Source organism: Peromyscus eremicus, chromosome 15, assembly GCF_949786415.1.
Source record: "Peromyscus eremicus chromosome 15, PerEre_H2_v1, whole genome shotgun sequence".
NCBI classification, from domain to species: domain Eukaryota; kingdom Metazoa; phylum Chordata; class Mammalia; order Rodentia; family Cricetidae; genus Peromyscus; species Peromyscus eremicus.
This window is the reverse complement of record NC_081431.1, coordinates 14,514,711-14,538,619: the sequence shown is the minus strand read 5'-3', so window position 1 is coordinate 14,538,619 and position 23,909 is coordinate 14,514,711. Positions and strand designations below refer to the sequence as shown.

Below are 23,909 nucleotides of genomic sequence, written 5' to 3'. Positions count from 1 at the left end.
CTATATTTCACTAAGTCTAATGTACATACATCTTCAGCCATGATTCATGCTTCCCAAATTCTATCCCACATTACTTGTATATATGCCCAAAGACAGCAGATACAAATGTCTGAGAAAGTTCTGTTTGTAAAAGAAACACCTAGAAGACATATAAATATCTAAAACAAGACACTATCAAGTAAATTCTGCTATAGGTAGACTGTGGAATAGTATACAACAGGAAAAAAATAAAATCAAGATAACATAGCCATACTTATATAAAAAAAATCTTTGATATTTACTTCTCGGTCTGATCTTCGAGGACATAAAGCATCCACTTCATCAAAAAATATCACACAGGGTGCTGAGTTCTTGGCTCGTTGAAAAACCTGCCGCACAGCACGTTCACTCTCCCCAACATACTGAATAGATCAGAAAGCAGATAAAATGAAGACAGTTCAACCCTGGGGCTGAGTACCAAATGACAGTAGCTTTATGTTATGTAGATCCTGTGCATTTTTATACTTAGGAATAGTAAACAATTAAAGAAAAAGAGGCCATGAATTTGAGAGAGAGCAAGCAGGGGGAGAGGCACAAGGGAGTGGTTGGACAGAGGAAAGGGAAGAGGTCAGATGTTGTAATTACAGTTTAATTTAAAAAGTGTTAAAAAAATTGAAGTCCTAGATGTCAGAGTTCTAAAAAGCATTTGATTAAACCATGTGCAATTGCTAGTATTAAATCATTTTGACATATAAAAAAAGGCAGCTGTCCTGGATATGGTGGCACACCCCTATAATCTCAGTATTTGGGAGGGTGAAGATAGACATGGAGATCACCAGTTTCAAACCAGCGTGGACAACACAGCAAAGCCGGGTGGTGGTGGCGCATGCCTTTAATCCCAGCACTCGGGAGGCAGAGCCAGGTGGATCTCTGTGAGTTCTAGGCCAGCCTGGTCTGCAGAGCGAGATCCAGGAAAGGAACCAAAACTACATGGAGAAACTCTGTCTCAAAAAACCAAAAACAAACCAAAAACCCAAAACCAAAAAAAAAAAAAAAACTAAAAACAAAACAAAAAACAGCCAGCCTCCAGGCAGTGGTGGTGAATGCCTTTAATCTCAGTGGGGAGGCAGAGATAGGAGGATCTTTGTGAGTTAAAGGCCAGTCTGGTGAGTTCCAGGAAAACCAGAGCTACACATGGAAAAACAAAACAAACAAACAAAAAAGACAGCCAATTACATATTTAATTAAATATGTTGTTTTTATTTACAAAATCAAGACAAGTAGAATATAAAATTTGCATTTAAAAACTGATGCCTACTCTCGTATATAAACAAACAAATATTCTTGCTAAAATAGGAAAAAAAATTATGTAGCAACAGTGGAGTAAGGGTGAATGCACTAAGCATATCATAGATTCATAATGCCTTATTCCATGTTAAATTTAACCTAAATTTAAATAAAAACATTAAGTTCAGCCAAGGAACTATAGCAAACCATAAGTAGCAATATATCAAGACTGAGTAATATGAATTTATATGTAAGGAAAAGGTTTTACTTTTTAGCTGGACATAAAATTTTTCTGACAGGGCTGAGAGTGCTCAAGTAGTACAGCATTTGCCCAGCATGCACAAGGCCCAGACATCATTACAAGAAAAGAAACAAAGTCTCCATAACTAACACTAAGCAAGAGCAGGTTTGGGTTGGGGAGATAAAGACCTTGTGAGTGAGGGTCTGAGACACCCACGTGAAAAAAACAACCTGGTGGCTAGAATTTATAATCCTAACACGGGAGAGGTGGATACAGGGGGATCCTTGGGACTCTCGGTCCTATAATCAGACTCATCACGGTTTATCTTAATTAAAATAAGGGCAGGTGCCACAAAACTTACCATATTTAATAATTCAGGGCCTTTGACGGATATAAAATTTAGTCCAGACTCATTTGCCACAGCCTACCCAGAAGAAACAAAAAAAATACAAATAAGATAAATATAAGGAAAAAACCCTTTTGTATTTATTGGATTGTCAAATATTGAAATATTAAGCCAGATGTGGTGGCATGTATACACCTTTAATCCCAATAATTGGGAGGCAGAGGCAGGCAACACCTTTAGGAGTTGAGGGCCAGTCTGATCTACACAATGAGTTCCAGGTCACTAGACTGAGGTCCTATTTTAAATATTCATTAAAAATTTAAGTTGTAAGATGAACTTTAGAAAGCCACCTTGATATATTTTTAAAACATGCATTCTATTCACTGAAAAATGATTTAGGACTACATTCTAATAAAATTACCAGTGAACAACACAAGATTATACAATGTAATGGGATTTTTGGGTCAAAGTCTCATGTGGCCTATGTTGGCCTTGAACTCACTGTGTAGCAGAGGATAACAAATTCCTGATCCTCTTGCCTCTAGCTCCCAAGGACTGGGATTATTGGCATGTGCAACTATATCCATATTACCATAAAGTACAAAACATCTCTATGGCAAAATATAACCCAGACCTTAAACACCTTTTCAATTTCTTATGACATTTACTTATGTCTGTAGATGTATGTGTGGTGTGCACATGCTTCACTGTACTCCTGTGGAGTCAGAGGACAATCTGGAGGAGTCACTTCTTTCCTTCCACATGCGGGTCCTGGGATTGAACTCAGGCCTTCAGGCTTGATGGCAAGAGCCTTAACCCGCTAGCTGGCCATCTCTTCAGCCCAGAGTATTGAAAATATTGTATTCAGGGGCTGGATAGATGGCTCAGTGGTTAAAAGCACTGGCTGCTTTCCCAGAGGACCTGGGATTCCCAGCACCCACACGGCAGTGGGTGTAACCCTCTGTAACTCCAGTTCCAGGGGTTCTGATGCTTTCTTTTGATCTCTCTGGGCCCCAGGCACACATACAGTGCAGATGATACTAAAAAAAAAAATAAAAATCTAAAAATACTGTATTCAGGAAATAATACTAAGCAAGAAAGTTTAAAGACTGTTCATTTGAAGCTAGGTATAGTAATACACATTTATAATCCCAACACTCGGGAGGCAAAGGTAGGAGGGGGATCTCTAAGAGTCTGAGGTCAGCTTGCACTACATAACGAGTTCTAGGCCAGCCTAGATAGGATACAGAACAAGACACTACTCTCTTTAACTAACAAACATTTTCTTAAATAAAATTTTATATTTTAGGAAGATACATGTATTATTGCTATGGTTTAGATATGAAACATCTCCAAAAAGTTTGTATGTTAAAGGCTTGGCTTTCTGCTGACAGGGTTTGGGGAAGTAAATTGGATCCTAAAAGATTTGACCAAAATGATAGATTAACTGTCACATTAATAATTCGATCTTGCTGGGTGGTGGTGGCGCACAACTTTAACCCCAGTACTTGGGAGGCAGAGGCAGGCGGCTCTCACGAGTTTCAAGAGAACCTGGTCTACAGAGAAAATTAAAGGATAGCCAAGGCTACACAGGGAAAAAAATTCCGTCTCATTACTGAGGTAGTGGAATGCTTGAGAATGTAAAAAACATGGAGCCACCAGATACTGGACTAAGGTCTCAGAAATCGTGAGCCAAAATATGTCCCCTCGCCTTTAAGTTGTTTAGGAATTTGATTACACTAACAAAAGCTCATAAACAAATTATCTTGCACATATTGTATCTTGGTACGTATAAAAGAAAAATACCTGGGACTGACTACAAAATGAAACAGTGGTAGCAGAAAGCAGTAGGGTTATAAACGTTTTTTTTTTCTCTTTTCGTAATTTATATTTTCTATTGCAGAAAGTTTTTTTTTAATATTGTAAAGAACACAGTGAAAATGCTCAAGTTATAATAATTAAACAAAAGCAAGAAATAAGCTCAGCTACAACCTAAAGTTATATAGTAATATTGAACAGTATAAAGATTAGAATGGCCTCTGAGCAAAAGTGACTGGTGAGTTCATGAAATGTTCCCTAACTGTGAGACACATAGGCTTTCTGTCCTCAGGGGACAGGACCCTTTTCTCTCTTCTTTCCCAGGAAGGAGGGTGGCACAACAAATTAAAACCATTTTGTTCTAAAGAAGAACAAACAACGTAGAAAGCTTTATTAAAAAACAAAAAACAAAAAACGACTAGTTTTGCTAAAATAGACTTCTAACAGAAAGTACAAAGGATTTATTTCACGATATACTTAACCCTTTACTATCCTACTGAAGGCAGGAATGCAATGCACGCAGCTGAACTTGGACCGTACCTTCGCTAGCAGAGTTTTCCCACATCCAGGAGGACCAGCTAGGAGGATGCCAGCTGGAGTCACCAAACCAAGAGTTCTGAACTGGTCTGGGTTACGTACCGGTGCCTACAAGAAACAATGCCAACAGTGATCCATCACCGGTGTCCACTTTACACTGAATGTTCAAATGTTTCTCATCTTTTATACTCAACCCTGACCACGAGGCCTGAACATGGCAATGCCTGGCTGACCCTTGTTGGAGACATCAGGTACATGGTGACAAATGGGAAAGGCTCTCTTTTTTTCTTTTTTGAAACAGGGTCACACTATGTACTCCTGGTTAGCCTGGATCTCAATATGCAGACCAGGTTGGTCTCAAGCTCAAAGATCCGCCCGTCTCTGTCTCCTAAGAACATGATTACAGGTGTGTACTACCGCATCAAGCCAAAGTCACTATTCTTAAGGAATTTATACATACATGTAAATTATGAAAACATATTAGGCAAAAAACATGATCTTTCATTATTTTTTATATTATGTGTGCCAATGCACATAGATCGGAGGACGAACTCTGGTGTGCTCCTTGTCTTTCACCTTCTTTGAGTCAGGGTCTCGTTTTCTGTTGTGTATTCCTAGCAGGCCTGTCCTAGTCCTACTTCCAGTCCCCCTCTTGGAGTGTTGTGGTTACAAACACGCACTACTGCATCTGGTTTACCATGGCTTCTGGGGATACAAACATAGGTCCTTACCTTTACGTTGCAAAGGCTTTACCCACTGAGCTCTTCCCCCCAAGGCCAAGATAAACTATTTCAATATATTAAAATCAAGTTTTAGAAAATCAACCAAATTTCTAAAGTCCAGGTACAGCTTTCTCCAGGCACTCCCAAGACAAGCAGACCTGCACACGGTCAAATGCCATACATGCCTGTTCTCTGCAATCCTGGTTACTTTCACTTTTGGTAGTACATACCTCTTAAATGGATCATAATTCAATTAAAGTGCTCAGAAAGCAGAAAAGTAAAAGTAAACTAAAATCAATCCAAAGTTTCAAGAGTGTCAAAACTGCCTTGATTCTCCTGAATCAAGAGGCAAGAAGGTGGTTTTCACACAAATTGGTCTTGAATGAAACCTGAATTGTTTTTTTGAACTCACTTTATAGTAACCAAACATAACCAAAATAATGAGTATGAAATGTCTCAAGAGAACAGCACCTCATTGGTGGAACATTTAGACTTAAAAAAGATGACAACAGAGGCTAGATTTCCTATTATAATATTTGAATTGTATCTCAGTAAAACTGTACTTTAAAAGATGTATTTGGGGGCAACAGAGATGGCTCTGTGGTTAAGAGCACTTATTGCTCTTGCAGAGAACCTGGGTTCATTTCCCAGCACCCACAAGAGGTGGTTCTCAACAATCTATAAATCTAGTTCCAGAGGATCTGATACTTTCTGACCTCTGCCAGTACTAGGCATGTACACGTACCCACATATACATACAGGCAAAACACTCATACACATAAAATAAAAAATTAAGTAAATTTTTTTAAAATAATATAATCTGGTAGACATGCATGCAGGTTTTTTCCTAGATCTTAACTCATGACCAATGCCAATGACACTGCTAGCTGATATACCTACCAATATTGCCATTATGAGCTCTTCTCTAATATCTTCCAGGGCACCAATATCGGCCCATGTCACATTAGGGACAGTTACAAAGCCTTCCCTTTTGGCAGAAGGCTGGACTTCCGCTAGAGCAACAATGAAATCATTTAATTCAATGCATAGTCCTTGCATCTGTTCTTGTGAGAGGGGATCTTGGTCTCTTAGCAACCTCAACAGCCTTTGCAATTCATCCTTTAAGACAACAGTTAAAGGAAAAAAGTGTGAACCACAAAGTTACATATAATTTAAATAATTATTCCAAGATTCCCTAAGTTATAGTGAATTTAATGAACTTCTATGTATTGTAATAATTTCTCCTTTACATAAGATATATTAATTCATTCTAAGTAGATCCTATATTTGATTAAAGATAAATCAATTATAATCAAGATATATAAATATAATTTCTAGGACAATATTAGTGGCCCATGCCACTCAAAGTCATCCTCAGCTAATATATGTTTGGAGGCCAACATAGTCAGAGAGAGAGGGAGAGAGAAGAGAGATTAATTCTATATTAAATACATTTCTAAATCTTAAACTAGGGTTAGATAATGCAAACAGAGGCAGTTGGCCAGTATCCATTTCATCAATTCATTTCTATATATTCATAAAACAGGTGACTTAAGAAAAGTTACTCTGGCAACAATATAAATTCATTATAAGGTTCTCTAATGCCTTACCAATCAAATACACAGTAGGCAACTTTCCTAGGCCAATGAATCTTAAACTTCAAAGGCAGATTTCTTGCTCTGTGAAGAACATTAAAGGATAGAAACAAACCCCCATCCTCATCTCCAACCCCAAGACAGGGTTTCTCTGTGTAGCCCCGGCTGTCCGGGGACTTGATCTGTAGACCAGGCTGGCCTTGAACTCACAGAGGTCCCTGCTTCTGCCTCCCCAAGTGCTGAGATTAAACATGTGCACCACCACTGCCTGGCAAAATTTCTTTGATTAATTCATGTGGATAGGTGTTCTGCCTACACGTGTGTGTACCATGTATTATGTCTGGTGCCCACAGAGGCCAGAAGAGGGTGTTGGATCTTCAGGGACTGAAGTTATGGAGAGTTGCCATATGGGTTCTGGGATTTGAACCCAGATCCTCTGGAAGAGCTCTTTACCAGTGAGCCATCTCTCTAGCCCCGGTTTTAGCTGTTTATTCATTCTATTACCACCATCTATACATATCTATCTATGATACTGGTATATTTACTGTGTTCTTTGTGCTAGGAAAGGTAATACTAGTAACTAAGATTAAAATAAAAGAACTTATGCTTGACTCAGTCAGTTTATCAAGGTAGGGAAGATTATGCAGCAAACTGCTGCCATTAAAACCACCACACTGGAGCTGGAGAGATGGCTAAACACTGGCGACTATTCCAGGACCCAAGTTCAATTCCCAGCACCCACATGGCAACTCACAACTGTCTGTAACTCCAGTTCCAAGGGATCCAATGTCCTCTTCTGGTCTCGTCAGATACCAGGCATGAATATAGTGCACAGATATACATTCAGGCAAACACTTGTACACATAAATTAAAAAAACCCAAACAAACGAAAAACCACACCATACCTTGTGAATGTATTATTACTCAATAAATTCTGATATTTATAGTGCCCTTTTATTTCTCCCTATAGTCTCTACTAGGTCTTTAAATGCAGAACTTGATTTTTCATTGTTGTATCTAGCACTTAGAAGCATCCCTAATAAATACTTACTAATAATAAAGAAGTCAATCTCGGATTAAAGTAAGCCCCAAGTTTAACCTAAATTCATATTAAAGTTAAACTGAACAAAATAAGTTTTAAAACATAGCTCTAGGGCTGGAGAGCTGGTTCAGTGGTTAAGAATACTACTCTCATGGAGGACCTGGGATCAATTCCCAGCACCAACAAGAGGCTCACAACCATCTGTGACCCCAGTCCCAGGGGATTGGCAGCTCTCTTCTGACTTCCATGGGCAATAAGCACACACACCTGCACATATACACATGTAGGCAAACACTCATACACATAAAACAATAAAATCTACAATAAAAATGAAATAAAATACAGCTCTACTTAGTAGAATCATGTGGTAAAGCCCATAAAATGCATCTTGAACTGATAGAAAGTTTACAGCATTTGCTAGTCTGTGTATGAAAATACAGTTATCTAACTGGAAATTGGGAAATTTAAGTATTTCTAGCGTATCTGTGAATATATTTTTACAGATTAGAAAACCTTCCTTATGCTGGGCAATAGTGGATCTTTGAGGCCAGCCTGGTCTACAGAGCTAGTTCCAGGACGGCTAGAGCTGTTACAGAGGGACCCTGTCTTGAAATAAATAAATAAATAAATAAATAAAATAATAAAGAGAGAGAGCAAGAGCACTGGAGAGCACCTGGGTTCCAGAAGTGGGCTCGGCCCCCAGCCTCTCCTCCTGGGCTCCCTCAGAGGGCAAAGCTTCCATCTCAGGACTCTTCTGCTGCTCCTGCTGCTTCATCAAGACCCTATTGACTGCACACATGGCTGCCTCTCGGCAAAGTGCCATCAGATCAGCACCGACAAAGCCCGGAGTTAGGTGTGCTAAGTGACAAAAATTAAAAGGTTCCGGAAGTCTCAGTTTTCGGCACAAAGTTCGAAGTATTCTGTAGAAACGACAGTTTAAAACATTTAGACTCATAGTCTAACAGTAAAAGCCAATTCCTAACTGTATTTATTTGAAAGATCATACTATATTAATCCCTATTGATATCATAATAAATGCTTTATAAGATGAACCAAATCATTCACTCAATAAATGCTTAGTCACTACTACATGCCCAACTTTATCCAGAAAAGCTTACGCCAAATATCTGCTTATTGGGAACTATGCTATCTATGCATTATGAAGAATATAAGCAGTTTTTTTTTGTTGTTGTTTTCTTTTAAATCCACTTTTAAGTGTTTCCCAATATTGTAGAGGAAACAGCTTATGGGGATACTTTCAGAGCAAACAAAACATGTACTTATCAGAAAAAGAAACCTCCACACTCAAACCATACTTCTATTTAGCATCAAAAGTTTGTTTTTTCCCCTTAAAACAGGGTTTTAGTGTGTAGCTTTTGTTGGCCTGTAACTTATATATGTACAAGAGGCTAACCCTTAAACTCACAGACTGCCTCAAAACTGGAATTTTAGCCATGTTTCTTCACGGCAAGCTCTAAAAGTCATCTTCTGCAGGCATATATTCATTATACAAACTGAAGTTTTCATAATGATATTTATCTTGATATTTCAAACATCCAACATTGCAGGGGTTTGGATTTTGAGACAGGGTCTCATGGAACTCAAGGTGGTCTCAAACTTTGTATATAGTGGAGGATGGCCTTGAACTCTTGATCCTCCTGCTTCTACCTCCCAAGTACTAGGATTACAGATGTGTGCCACCATGATCGGCTAACATCATTTCCTGTTGTTCAGACCCTATACTGTACAGGTAAAAAATTCTGTTAGGGCCAACTGACAATATGATATGTGTCAATGTCATTTATTTTAAGAGATGGGGGTTCTTCTCATGTAGTCTTTGCTAATTCTGAGTCCTCAGATCAAGTGATCTTCCTGCCTCAGTTTCCTCAGTAGAAGAACCTGCAGCGCAGGTACATGACACCACACCCAGCTTCTTTTCTTTTTCTTTTTTATAATTTATAGTACACTTTATTATTTTTATTTTATGTGCATTGGTGTTTTGCCTGCATGCGTGTCTGTGTAAGGGTGTCAGATCTTGGAGTTACAGACAGTTGTGAGCTGCCATGTAGGTACTGCGAACTGAATCCTAGTTCTCTGGAAGAGCAGCCAGTGCTCTTAACTGCTGAGCCATCTCTCCAGCCCCCCACAAGCAGCTTCTAATTTTAATTTTTCAATTTTTTAAAATGACATCTAAATGGAGTTAGACTTTTTTTTTTTTTTGGTTTTTCGAGACAGGGTTTCTCTGTGTAGCTTTGCGCCTTTCCTGGGACTCACTTGGTAGCCCAGGCTGGCCTCGAACTCACAGAGATCCGCCTGGCTCTGCCTCCTGAGTGCTGGGATTAAAGGCGTGCGCCACCACCGCCCGGCTAGACTTTATTTTTAAAAGCCCTTCAAGGTACTACCATTTCCTAAGCCTGTAGCCTTTAGGATGGATTATATGCAGAGAAGTACTCATACTTGTATAAGATTGTAACCCTGGCTAGCCTAGAACTAGCTCAGGCTAGGCTTGAACTCACAGGTATCTGCTTGCCTCCTCCCAATTATTTGTATATTCTTACCTACTTATTTATTGAAGCACTGATTTATACAGTATAAATTAATAAGTGTGTGATTGTCTGTAATCCTGACACAAATTATGAAGAAAGACAATGAACAGAAAGTAGTAAACAACCCAGTAGAGGAAACAAAATACAAATAACTCTTCTTCCCAAAGAGGTGTAATAATGAGAAGCAAGGCAATTTGCTTGCTGGAACACCGAAGACTTAGAATTGTAGCTGTCAAGTGGTAGGCCAGAAATACAGCACCGAAGTCAAAAACAAAATCACCTGAAAATCTGCTTAAGTATAGTAAGAACATGTGGGCATGGACTCCACCCTTTCAACCAGAATTCCAGGAAAGTGCAAAGTTCAAAGTTTGTGGGCTACGAATGTCAGTATGTTAGGAAAACAGACTGTCAGTGTCTACAGTGCACATTACTCTTCAGCCTCCTCAGCTTGAACCATCAGAGGGCCAGTACACAGACTTAGAGCACCACAGTGCTGTCTGCAGATCCTTTTCTGAAAAAATCCAAAAAGATCCAACACAAATATTTAATCTATGAAAAAAGTGAAGAGAAGGAGGGATGGAAGAGGGAAAGAGAGAAAGGGAAGAAAAGACAATAATCCTACAGCTTGATCAGACTAACTACACACCAAGAACTGTTATTTTGCATTTACTTCCCAGTTCCTCAGGTACATAAATATAACACAGACCAAAACAAACACACATATACACATGCAGAAGGAAAAAAAATCCTCAGAAAATAAGAAAATGTAGAAAACAAACAAGTTATATAAATACCAATTATAAACATGGAAGAGTGCTGATGGGGTAGTTGTTGGCGCACACCTAAAATCCCAGCACTTGGGAGGCAGAGGCAGGTAAATCTGAGTTTGAGGGTCAGGAGATCTGATGCACTTTTCTGATCTCCATGGGCATCAGGCATGCATGTGGTGCACAGACATACATGCAAACAAAATACTTATATACATTAAATAAAATCTTGAAAGATTTTTAAGGAAAAGGAAACTATCAGGTTACCCTAAAACTTCTTTTCTAGGGCTAGGGCACAGTTCAGTGAGAAAGAAAGCACTCATGTAGCACGGTGCAAGATTCTGAGTGCAACCCTCAGTGCTCAGTTTTTTCTGTGTCAAGACATTGTGCTAAGTTACATTAATTCAATCTCCACAAGTCTTAACGCTAAAGCACTGTTAATATTTTACACATAAAGTAAGTGACCTTTTTAATTATTATTTTCGTACAAAACTAAACCTTGGCATGAGGACACTATGAAGCAAAGCTGGAATTACTTTCTGCATTGACTCATAGCTCTGAGATTACAGGCATGGACCACTTTGCTCAGCTGCTCAACTTCATAAATAAAGATGAAATAATGAATACTATTATTTTGCTGGAGATATAAAAGTATTAGTAAACTGATAATAAGCTGTTTGAAGAATACATATAAACATAATTATTATCTATACAAATTATAAAGTCAACATTGTAGAAACTGTTTAATAATTTTTTTTTTTTTTTTTTTTTTTTTTGGGCTTTTTCGAGACAGGGTTTCTCTGTATAGCTTTGGAGCCTGTCCTGGAACTCACTATGTAGATAGACCAGGCTGACTCTGCCTCCTGAGTGCTGGGATTACAGGCATGCACCACCACCGCCCAGTGAATAGTAATTACTTTTTAGAAAAAGGACGTGACATCAAACCCTGGGAAGAAGGAAAGGACGGCAGAGACCTATGGCTGAGCCTTCTACACACAGTGCTTTCTGACCACATTCTCCACCTGTCCCTCTTTCCTCATCCCTTCTAAGGCAATGATTTCCTTTCATTATTTATTACTTTTCCTAAAAGTAGCTAGTAATTATTGTAGTATCACAACTACCACAAAAAACCATTATAAATGTGATAGTTTACAACACTAATTCACTAGATTTCACTTCACTACCTTAAGGTTACTTCTTAAGTCATCTGGCTACCATTCTTTTTTGGTTCTTGGTGTAAGCTCTTTGCTCTTTCCACACCAATCACTAGGTAGCATTCATTAGCATCTTTTTAATGAGACCCACAGCCTTGGGCAGACTAGTGAAATGGTACTCCAACTTAACTAGGACATGGACCAGATGGCACCACACTACTCCAGAGATACAGACACTGCCCCTTAGCTGGTGAGCCAACTAAAACACAGACTCCATTAAAGCTGGGCGGTGGTGGCGCACGCCTTTAATCCCAGCACTCGGGAGGCAGAGCCAGGCAGATCTCTGTGAGTTCGAGGCCAGCCTGGTCTACAGAGCGAGATCCAGGACAGGCACCAAAACTACACGGAGAAAGCCTGTCTCAAAAAAAAAAAACAAACAACAACAAAAAAAACCCAACAACAACAACAACAACAAAAACAAACAAACAAAAAAACCCCACATACTCCATTAAGAATATCAGACAAATAGCAATCAATAAACACAATGATTATCATTAATGAACAACCTAAAACAAATGTCCTATTGATGAGTGAACAAATGTCCTATTGATGAGTGAGTTGTTTTGTTTTTTCGAGACAGGGTTTCTCTGTGTAGCTTTGCGCCTTTTCCTGGATCTCGCTGTATAGACCAGGCTGGCCTCGAACTCACAAAGATCCACCTGCCTCTGCCTCCCGAGTGCTGGGATTAAAGGCGTGCACCACCACCACCCGGCGAGTGAGTTGTTTTGTTAAACATTGCTTCCCCCCTTTCCAAATCAGTCTTAGAGAGAGAAAAGGGGAAGAGAGTCTGGAAATACAGCTCATTGGTGGGATGCTTGCTAACACATTTGGAGCTCTTAGTTCAACTCCCAAACTAGGGAGGTGGAAGATGGGGGACGAGGGAAAGACGAGAGGTAGAGCACACTAAAGCGGAACGAACACTACATAGTAGTTCTTACTATTCTTTTCAAAACCTGTTGCTCAGCTAGCACAGTGGCATACCCACACCACCACTCTGTAAGAATATACCTTTCTCTGGCAGCCTCATCAGGGATACCCAGGCACACTTCTCGGTCAAACCTTCCTGCACGTCTCAAGGCAGGATCCAATGAGTCCGGTCGGTTAGTAGCTCCAACAACTAGGACTCGAGCTGTAGCTGCCATGTTGTTCAGATCTAGTGAGAAGCAGACATAAAAGGAGAGACAAATCATCTGACATTTGAGGACAACAATGTTTACACAAGTCATTTAAAGGTTAGAGAGAATCTGTGTACTTTGATATATAAATACTTTAAAATATTTATTGTCTAATACAGTGGAAGCGTGACTGCCTTTCTTACCAGCAATTCACAGTCTACTGAGGAATATGAAGTGTATAATTAAGGAAACGCAGTGAAGACAAGTTTCAGGAAGTTTAATAACAATCAGAATAAATCGAACACTGTAACAGAGCAAGGTAGGGGGATGATGGAGGCTTCACAGAAACAAACACTTCAGGAAAGCCTGACGGGCAAGGCGGTTCCTATAAGCAGAGGTAAAGTTACTGGCGTTCTAGAGACCAGCGTGAGTGAAGGCACACAGGGGCATATGCAGTGCACAGCCAGACCACGTGAGTGGTCCAGCAGTGGGGGTGAGGAAGACAGCAATGTTGGCTCACAAGGATGAGGGAGAACCAGAGAGGGGTACAGAACATCCCATGTAGCTCTGGCTTACTTTAGAGATAGAGTTTTAGGAATGAATAGAATGCAGGGCTTAAATTTTATCTTTCCCAAGTATTCTATCAGTTTTATCTTTTGTAAATACTGTCAGCTGAACCAGAATTAAACAGGAGAGAGTCTAGATTATATGGCCTTACAGGAAATAACATGGTTTCAAATGCTAAGCACATTGTAAATAATGGATCTATTATTTGATTAGCAAGAATCTATGAAAAGCTTTTCTTAGAATAGAGGCCTCAAAAACATGGCAACAAAATTAAGATGAAAATAAAACAGCATAGGGTACTGCGGGTGTAATTCAATGGTGGAGAGCTTTCAGAGCACACATCAGGATCCAGGTTCAATCCCTGGAACTGCACAAAAGTTAAAATACAAGTGATTTATAATTTGGCACCATAAGAAACATATTATGTTATGTGATATTTCAAATTAACTTTCCTTTTGTACATTTTTCTTCTGTTTTGTTTTGAGACAGGGGGCTCTCACTCTGTAGACCAAGCTGGGCCTGAAATTCACTATGTAACCCAGCCTAGCCTATAACTCATGGCAATTATCCTGTCCCAGTTTTTTATGTGCTTGGATAATAGATTACAGAAATATGATACCAAAACATGTGCTATTTCTTTTCTTGTTTTTGTTTGTTTTCGTGACATATCCCTAGCTGGACTATAATTCACTATACAGGCCAGGTTGTCCTCAAACTCTATATGGAAACACTGGTAAAAATGCTCTAATCTGCATAGTAAACTTGAAGAATATTACTAACAGTTAAAAGAGATAAACATAGGGTTGGAGAGATGGCTCAGCAGTCAAGAGCTCATACTATTCTTCCAGAGGACCCTAGTTTGGTTTCAACCACCCAGGCCTAGGGGCTCAAAATGACCTGTAACTGAGAGGGATCTTAAGGCCTCCACAGGCAATACACTCACACATACAAACCGCCCCACATATACACATACTTAAAATACTTTTTTATGGAAGGGTGGATAGAGATAGGGATTCACTTTGTAGCTCCCGCTGTCCTGAAATTCACTCTGTAGACCGGGCTGGCCTCAAACTCACAGATCCACCTATTTCTGTTCCTAAGTGCTGGGATTAAAGGCACCTGCCACCACCCCGGGCCAAAAGTAAAAATATTTTTTAAGCCATAAATATAAATGCATTAAAATTTTAACATTTCTCTCCCAAAGATACTCTTAAGTAACAACAGTAGGTACTATGCAACCCTGAAATGGTAGACAGCAAAAGCAAAACAATATATTAGTAAATGCGTATTTAATTACTATGGAGGTGGGGAGACGGCTCAGGTAGAAAAGTGCTTGGTTCGCAACCATGAGGTCCTTGGTTCAATTCCCAGAACCCACTTTAAAAAAAATGCATATAACATGGCACACTTGTAATCCTAGTACTGGGGAGGTGGAAACAGGCAGACCCCTGGGGCTCACTGGCCAGCCAGCCTGGCCTTTTTGGCAAGCACCAAGCCAATTAAACTAATGATGGCTCCTAAATAATGATATCTGAGATTGCCCTCTGGACTCCCTTCTCACACACACATGTATACACTCCTGGCACATACATGTGCACCCACATATATGCATACATACACACAGTTCAATACAATTTGAAATGACTGGAAAATCTTTTACAAAAAAGATTGTTTTATGAGATTCACTATTTAAATGGTTCATACATGCATGTATGACTTGCATTATTTTCAGAAATATACTATCTTAAAACAAATTCACTATTTTAAACTGACCATCCATGCAGGTTAGAAGCTGGGCTACAATTCTTCGTTCCATATCTTTTGAAGCAACTTCTCTTCTGGGGGTAATAGCATCAATTTCATCAATGAAAACGATACAGGGTGCATTTGACTAGAAATAAAAACACCACAAAGATATGACTATAAGATAAGTTCTCTATATTGGTACCTAATGTTCACATATTCTTCAGGAATTTAAAGCTCAAGACCAGTCCTCAAAGAATAACCACGAAGAAGGCAGCAGCTCACACAAATGCTTCTGGTTGCTATGTCTTAAAGAATAGAATGCATCATGGTTTCTGAAGTATCTTCTCCACTTCTTCTGTAAGTTAGATATATTTGTATGCTACAGAATATAAGAAGTGCATTTAAAAGCTTTAAGCTAAGCATAGTAGCACATTCTAATAATTCTGGCTCTTAGAACGATCAACACATCCTAGGCAACATTTCTAGTTCCAAGCTGGACTGGCTAGATGAGATCTCGTTTCACAAAACCAAAATAAAACTGAGTTTCAAACTAGAAAATCCAAGTTTGCTTAAATGGTATGAGTTTTTCTCTAACATAAAAATGTCAAAATTTGGCTGGCTGGTGGTGGTGCCCATCTTTAATCCCAACACTCAAAGGCAGAGGCAGGAAGATCTCTGTGAGTTGAAGCCAGCCTGGTCTACAAATCAAGTTCTAGGATAGCCAGGGCTATACATAGAAACAAAGTCCAAATTTTTCAATCAGCTGTAAGAAGGTCTTAAGAAGCACCACAAGCTTTTTTTAAATTTCTATAAAATTTACCATTTTAACCACTTTTAAGTATAATTCAGTGGCATTACATATGTTTACACTCTTGTATAATCACCATCATTCACCTCCACAACTTTTCCATTTATCTTATACTGAAACTATCAGAGGCGTGTGTGTGTGTGTGTGTGTGTGTGTGTGTGTGTGTGTGTGTGAGAGAGAGAGAGAGAGAGAGAGAGAGAGAGAGAGAGAGAGAGAGAGAGAGAGAGTGAGTGTGAGTTCTGAGATGTTAGGCATCAAACTCATGCTACACACATATAAGACAAACACTCCACTACTGAGCTATACACCCAGCCCCAAAGACTACACTGAATAAGGAAAGATAATAAAGTTTCAATATTTCAGTTAACACATGATCAACTCCTTGGTTTTTGTTGTTGTTGTCTCAGGCTTTTAAAATTCACGTTATTTAAAATTTTTTTTAAAGTGTTTGAGTGTTTAGTCTGTATGCTTATGTATGTACCACGTGGGCGCCTGGTGTAGCAGAGGCAAGAAGATGATGGTGTAGGATGCCCTAGAACTTGAGTTATAGATAGTTATGAACCACCATGTGGGTGCTAGGTAACAAATGCTGGTCTCTACAAGAGCAATACGTGCTCTTAACCAACCACTGAACTATCTTTCTAGTCCCCAGATCTTTATTTTTTTATATATAAAAATAAACTAGAGGTGGGCAGTGGTGGTGCATGCCTTTAATTCCAGCACTCAGGAGGCAGAGGCAGGTAGATTTCTGTGAGTTTGAGACCAGCCTGGTCTACAAGTATTCAAGGACCACCAGAACTGTTACACAGAGAAACCTTATTTCAAAAAAACCCAAAAAGAAAAATATATCAGCTACAGAATTTCAACTGGGAAGGTGAAAAAGTTCTAGAGGTGGGTGGTGATGACTGTTACACATGTAAGTATAGGGCTGTCTCAGTGGGTAAGGAAGACTGCTTGCCACTAAGGGTGACCAGAGTTTGATCCCGGGGATCAAAGGAGAGAACTGATTCCCACAAGCTGTCCTTCGACTTATACATGTGCCTTGGCACATGTGCGTACCACCCCACCACCATAAATAAATGCAGTACAAAACCTTGAAGTAAAAAGTGAAGTACCTAACGCCACTGAGTGGTACACTTTAAAATGGATAAAATGTGCAAGATAGTGTTTCATGCTGGTAATCCCAGCACTGACTAAGGTAGGAGGAATGCTATGAGTTTGAGGGAAGCCTGGAATACAGACTGAGATTCTAACTCAACAACAGTGACAACAAAGAGGCTAACATAGTAAGTTTTATAAAACACACACACACACACACACACACACACACACACACACACACACACAGACAGGAGTAATAAGGATTAAGTGAAAAATAAAAACCTAGGCTTACAACCTCAATTATACTTAGTCACTCCATAGTCAAAACAGAGACATTTATTGTGCTAAAAGTCACACAATGTCAGCTGAAAATGACACCAAAGTGACAGATACTTGGCCTGTCACTACTGGCTGTCTTCCCCAATCTTCCTCATGACAGTGTTTGCAAAAGCACCTATGACTGACTGCTAGATCAGTTACAAAAGTAAAAGTATAGAGCAAAGGCCTCAGAAAGTAAACTCATTACTTTTTGTCAGTGACCTGGAAAACTAAATGGGAAAGCATAAATGATGATAATCAGAACTTAGCCTAAGGAAGGGATTAATTTTAGAAGAGAACTACCTTGCTTGACAAAGATTATGTTATTCACTTGGATTATGGAAGAAGTGGCAGGGAAAGAAAGTATAAGATCACATGCTATTCAACACCTGAATCAGACTTATACTTGCTCAGTACTAGATTACAGAGACTCAGCACAGAACTAATGATCTAAATATGCTATTTATCTTCGTATCCGTATTTGCCATTGTCTTTACCATATATACAAAAATTTCCATGGCGGTCTAAATGAGAATGCCCCCCTCATACCCCCAACCCACACATAATTGGGCTCATATTTGAATACTTGGTTCGCAGCTGGTGAACTGTTTGGGAAGGATTAGGAGGTGTGGCCTTGCTGGAAGAGGTGTGTCATGGGTGGTGAATGGTAAACTGGTCATCCTCCCTTAGCTCTGTCTGCCTCCTGCTTGTAGGTGAGGACGGAGCTCTCAGCTCCTGTGCCAGCACCATGCCTATCTACCTGCTGCCACGCTTCCTGCCACGGTGGTCACAAACTCTAACTCTGAAACTGTGAACCCCAAATAAACCATTTCTTCTATAAGCTGCCTTAGTCATGGCGTCTTATCACAGCAACAGAAAAGAAATGGAGACACACAACTATGTGTACCATTTATACACATTTCAGAAACATGCACACACCGTCATTCTCACCCTTTCTCTGGATCTTCCTGGTACCAGCCATGCCATTTCACTGTAGTCTACATACCAATCCCAGCAGCTCGCCTCTACTTCTTCCCATCTGAAAACATTTTTCTTGCTGGGCATGGTGACACAACACAGCAAGGCCAAGGCAGGCTCTGTTAAATTTCGGGCTAGCCTGATCTTCATAGTATTTTCTAGGCTAGCTAGGGCTATTGTGGGAGCCCGTTTTCGGGTTCCTCGTGGCTTTACCCAGCAGGTCTGCATAGAGGATGATTAGGACCACGGACCTGAGTGCAGGTGTCTGAGATGGTCTGCACTTGGCTGTGCTGGGGGAGGAGGTCATTTGCTCCACCCCTTGGCGTCTCTATAAATACCCTGGAGCAGAGACAGTCGGGGCCCGTTGGAAAAGGTTCCAGGCCCTCTCGAGGCTATCCTTTATTTTCTACCTGTTTATCTCCGCAAGACTCTCCGCAATAAATCCTTCTATCTAATATTTCCTGCTGCTCAAACTCAAGAAAATTCTGGGCAACTGTGGGGTTGGTGGGTAAATGCCCCACAGGCTATACAGTGAGATTCTAAAAAATTAATTATTCTTATAACTTACATTATTATTACAAACGTATAATTACTTATTATTGCTGTTAAAATACATTTCTCTCCTAATTTCACATCAGCTTCTAGTAGTTACAACAGTGATGTTTATGAGACATTATATGTTTTAGATGCAAATAAAGAGGTAAAATTAAACCCAGTGTGCTGGCACACAACTGTCATTTCAACACTTGGGTGGAAGCAGGAAGACAGTAAGTTCAAAATCATCCACAGTTAGACAAGAAGTCCGAGGCTAGACTGGGTTACTTAAGATCCTGTCTGAAAGGGTTAGGTGAGGAAAGAAACACGACATAAGAAACTTTTCATCACTTTTTAGTTTTAGTCAGAGTGGTGATGCATGTCTACTCAAGTATGCATGCCATAATTTACAGGACTCTTGCTATATACTAGACACAACGTTAAAGGTTTTATAAGAAATCTTTCAACTGGGCATGATGGTGTATACCTATAATCACAGCATTTGGGAGGCTGAGGTAGGAAGGTTGCTTGGCCAGGAATTCAAGGCCAGGCTAGACAACATGGGAACACATCATCTGAAAAGAAAAGAATCTTCTGATTTAAACACTCAGAAACTCCATGAAAACTGGGTATATTTACAGGTTACGATTTGGAACAGGGTAGAGTGGACAGGTCTCTTCCCCAACATGCTATGTGATGACATGGAATTGGTCCTCAACTTACTTAATGAGAATACAGACATTTAAACCCCCACACTATTCTGAAGCTATAACTTCAATAGGATCCAAATACCCTCTTCTAAATTTTAACAACAGAAATTGTAGTTAGCTATAATTTCTCTCTGGTAAGTGAATTTCCTTTTCATACCTCAAATCGTATAAAAAGCATTTATCCTTGAGTTTTACAGTGCTTGTATAAGCCTAAGTATAATTCTCATATTGTTTGCAAGTTGTTTAGTCAAACATAAACTGGAGAAACAAAGTGAATGAAATATCATAAGGACAAGATGTTTTAAACACTCAATTCCTAGGTACGACGGGCCAAAACATATTACCCTTTATGTTTGATTTCATATGAAACAGATTACTTACCAAGAGTCTATATCATTAAATCCACTTTAAATTTTTTTACCACTAGACGTTTTTTACAAAAGGAAGGTCAGTGAGTGGGATAAACAAAACTAGCATCAGAAAAGCCAACTCTAAGAGAGCATGCAGCATGTGACGAGCGCGCACAGGAAATAATTGACTCACCACAGCTTGGTCAAATAAATCTCTGAGCTTTTGCTCAGACTCTCCAGAAACTCCCGACACAATCTCTGGTGCAGCCACTTTCAGAATTGGCAAATCAAGTTCCTGTGTACAAATACGAAAAGAATGACCAAGATTACATACAATTTCACTTTCCTACATTTTTCTTAGCCAATCTGCCCTGTCAAAATTAGGTTGTTTTTAAGTTTTAAAAATATATTTATTGTTTATTGTGCATCCATGCAAGTATGTGTGTGTGTGTGCAGGCATATATGTGCCATTGTGCACACGTGGAGGTCAGAGGACCACTTGTAAAAGCTGGTTCTCTCCTTCCACCATGTTGTTTCTGGTTTCAGCACAGGGCCATCAAGCATGGTGCATCCCCTTCCACCTTGTTGTTTCTGGTTTCAGCACAGGGCCATCAAGCATGGTGGATCTCCTTCCACCATGTGGCTTCTGGTTTCAGCACAGGGCAATCAAGCATGTGGAAAGTACCTTTACCCTTTGAGCTATCTTAACTTAGAGAGATGGGCTCAGCAGTTAAGACCACCCATATGGCCGCTTACAACTAACTGTCTGTAACTCCAGCTCCAGGGGATCCCACAGCCCTTCTGACTTCCATGGACCCCAGACATGCACATGGTATATAGACACATATGCAGGCAAAACACTCACAAATATAATACAATAAATAAATCTAAAAAAACAAACAAAAAAGTCATCCAGGTGGTGGTGGTGCATGCCTTTAATCCCAGCACTCGGGAGGCAGAAGCAGGTGGATCTCTGTGAGTTCGAGGCCAGCCTTGTCTACAGAGTGAGTTCCAGGATAGCCAGGCTATACAGAGAAACCCTGTCTCGAAAAACTAAAAAGTTTATGGATTTAACCATCAATTGCAGTAGCCACTCAGCACTTGGGAGAGTAAAGGTTTGAGTTCAAGGCTGCCTGAACTAACAGTGTGAGACCCTGTCTTTAAAAGAAATCTTGGGATTTACCCAAACACATAAACACAAACACTATGTTCCAAGGTCTGCTATACAGTGACCATGAAATAAGTTTATTTTTGGTAAGACAAATCAAGCTTCCTTTAAAAATCGAGAGCTTGCTCTATTAATGATTAGAATAGTATGTTATTCTGCTAGTTGAAGTTCCTTGGATTACTTTGCATTTTACCATGAAATAAGTTTCTGAAAAATCTGATAGGACAAAATCAGGATTGTTAGCTTTTTATTCTGCAAAATAAATGTCTTTTTGTGGGTACAGGGGTGGATGTAGTTCATACAAGGAAGAACTTTACAAAATTTAAAGCCTAGGCTAGTTTTAAACTTGCAATCCTGGGCTGAAGAGACGGCTCAGAGGTTAAGAGCACCGACTGCTCTACCAGAGGTCCTGAGTTCAATTCCTAGCACCCACATGGTGGCTCACAACCATCTGTAATGAAATCTGGTGCCCTCTTCTGTATACATAATAAATAAATCTTTAAACTTGCAATCCTGCCTTAGTCCTACAAATACTGAAATTTCAGGTGCACATTACCATACCTAAGTGATCTTTTGAAACTACTTTAGAAGGGCATTTTAACAATTGAAATTTTAAATTATTTAACTCCAAGAAAAAAAATAATACTATTTTTTCATATTTTGCTGCTTTTAAGAACTACTAGGATAAAGGGAAAGAGAAGTAAGTAAAATGTAAACTAAGTGTTTAGAAAGAGTTTTTGCAGTTATGCCATTTTACTTCCCATCAAATTTTTGTCAGACAAAATAATTGTATTCATTAAAAAACCCAGCATAAATAGCATCATGAAAAAGGTCAATAAAAGAAAGTTGGGGCTGGGGAGGGCTCAGTCTGTAAGTGCTTACAGCATGAGAACCTGAGTCTAGAACCATGCCACTGATGTAAAAGCCAGGTAGAGGGGCTCCACATCTGTAAACCCAGCACAGGCAGGGTGAAAAATGATGCCTGGAGTGTCCTGGCCAGCCAGTCTAGGCAAATCAAGTGTGATTCAGGTTCAGTGAGAAACCTAGTCTCAAAACAGCAATGGCCAGGCAGTGATGGCTCACACCTTTAATCCCAGCACTCGGGAGGCAGATATAGGCAGATCTCTGTGAGTTCTAAGTCAGCCGGGTCCACGGAGTAAGTTCCAGGACAGCTAGGGCTACACAGAGAAACCCTGTCTTGAAAAACAATGCAAACAAACAAACAACAAAGAGACAATGAGGAAGATGATGTGGGAGGAAGAAAGAGAGGGAGAGGAGCAGGAAGAGAAATTTCTTACTGATCAATTTGCTTCATATAAAGATACCAGGTCTAACTGGAACTGACCAGAGAAAAACAAACAGCAACAAAAAAATCAAAATCCAGCACCAATGAGCCTTACCCCAGCAATTGCATGTGCAAGTAATGTCTTCCCACAGCCTGGCGGCCCATGCAAGAGAACTCCACGAGGGGGCACTACACCAAGGTGGTGGTATACCTCTGGGTGACGCATGTGGATGAGCATCTTGCATACTTCCTGTCAAGGAATAAGCATAAAAAATATCTTCCTCGGCCCAAGACAAAAAGAGTCAAAGTAGAATGAAATGTCCTATTTTGGGAACACCAAAATATACTAGATAGAAAACAGGCTTTAGGCTTCAACTTGAGTTTGAGTCCCAGCTTTGTATACTGCATAAATAACTTCAATGATATCTCCATGCTTCTATTTCGTAAGCTGTAAAAATATCTATCTCATAAAACACCATGAAAAGTAACTAACACAGTGACTGTCACAGAGGAGACACTAAGAACTGCAGCCATTCCCATCAGCATGGTCAGAACGGTGTTAACTTACGAAGCATGCACTTTACCTACACTAGAACTAAAAATGTGAAAAGAACGGAAGCTTCATTCTCTCTTCACCCTCAAGGATCAGGTCTGCCCATCTCACCTTCCTGGTCGTCTTTTCTGTACTCACTTCACACTAAAAACCAAAGATGGAAGGCTGGAAAGATGGTCCAGTGGCTAAGAGCACTGGCTGCTCTTGTAGAGAACCTGGCTGTGTTTCCTAGGACCTACACGGTGGCTCACAACTGTCTGTAACACCAGTGCCAGGGAATCTGGCACTCCCTTCTAGTCTGAGGGCACCAGGCATGCAAGTGGTGCACAAACATACATGCAAGCCAGCAGAACACCTAGATACATAAAATCATCTTTTAATTTAAATTAAAAACAGTTAGCCGGGCGGTGGTGGTACACACCTTTAATCCCAGCACTCAGGAGGCAGAGGCAGGTGGATATCTGTGAGACCAAGGACAGCCTGGGCTACAGAGTGAGTTCTAGAAAGGCACCAAAGCTACACAGAGAAATCCTATCTCTAACAACAACAACAACAACAACAACAACAAAAACCCAAAAACCC

At 39.8% G+C, this 23,909-nt stretch overlaps 1 protein-coding gene across 3 annotated transcripts in view; it reads right to left on the bottom strand.

The window, feature by feature from the left end:
* Nvl (nuclear VCP like) overlaps positions 1-23,909 on the bottom strand; it is a 52,762-nt gene that overhangs the window by 15,750 nt on the left and 13,103 nt on the right. For all 3 annotated transcript variants that reach the window (XM_059280112.1, XM_059280113.1, XM_059280114.1), the window contains exons 9-17: positions 22,890-23,024; positions 20,515-20,616; positions 15,550-15,667; positions 13,103-13,247; positions 8,241-8,487; positions 5,831-6,049; positions 4,212-4,316; positions 1,869-1,931; positions 282-401 (exon numbers count right to left, since the gene is read on the bottom strand). In XM_059280112.1, coding sequence (XP_059136095.1) covers positions 282-401; positions 1,869-1,931; positions 4,212-4,316; positions 5,831-6,049; positions 8,241-8,487; positions 13,103-13,247; positions 15,550-15,667; positions 20,515-20,616; positions 22,890-23,024 — 1,254 coding nt within the window. The remainder of the gene's footprint in view (positions 1-281; positions 402-1,868; positions 1,932-4,211; positions 4,317-5,830; positions 6,050-8,240; positions 8,488-13,102; positions 13,248-15,549; positions 15,668-20,514; positions 20,617-22,889; positions 23,025-23,909) is intronic.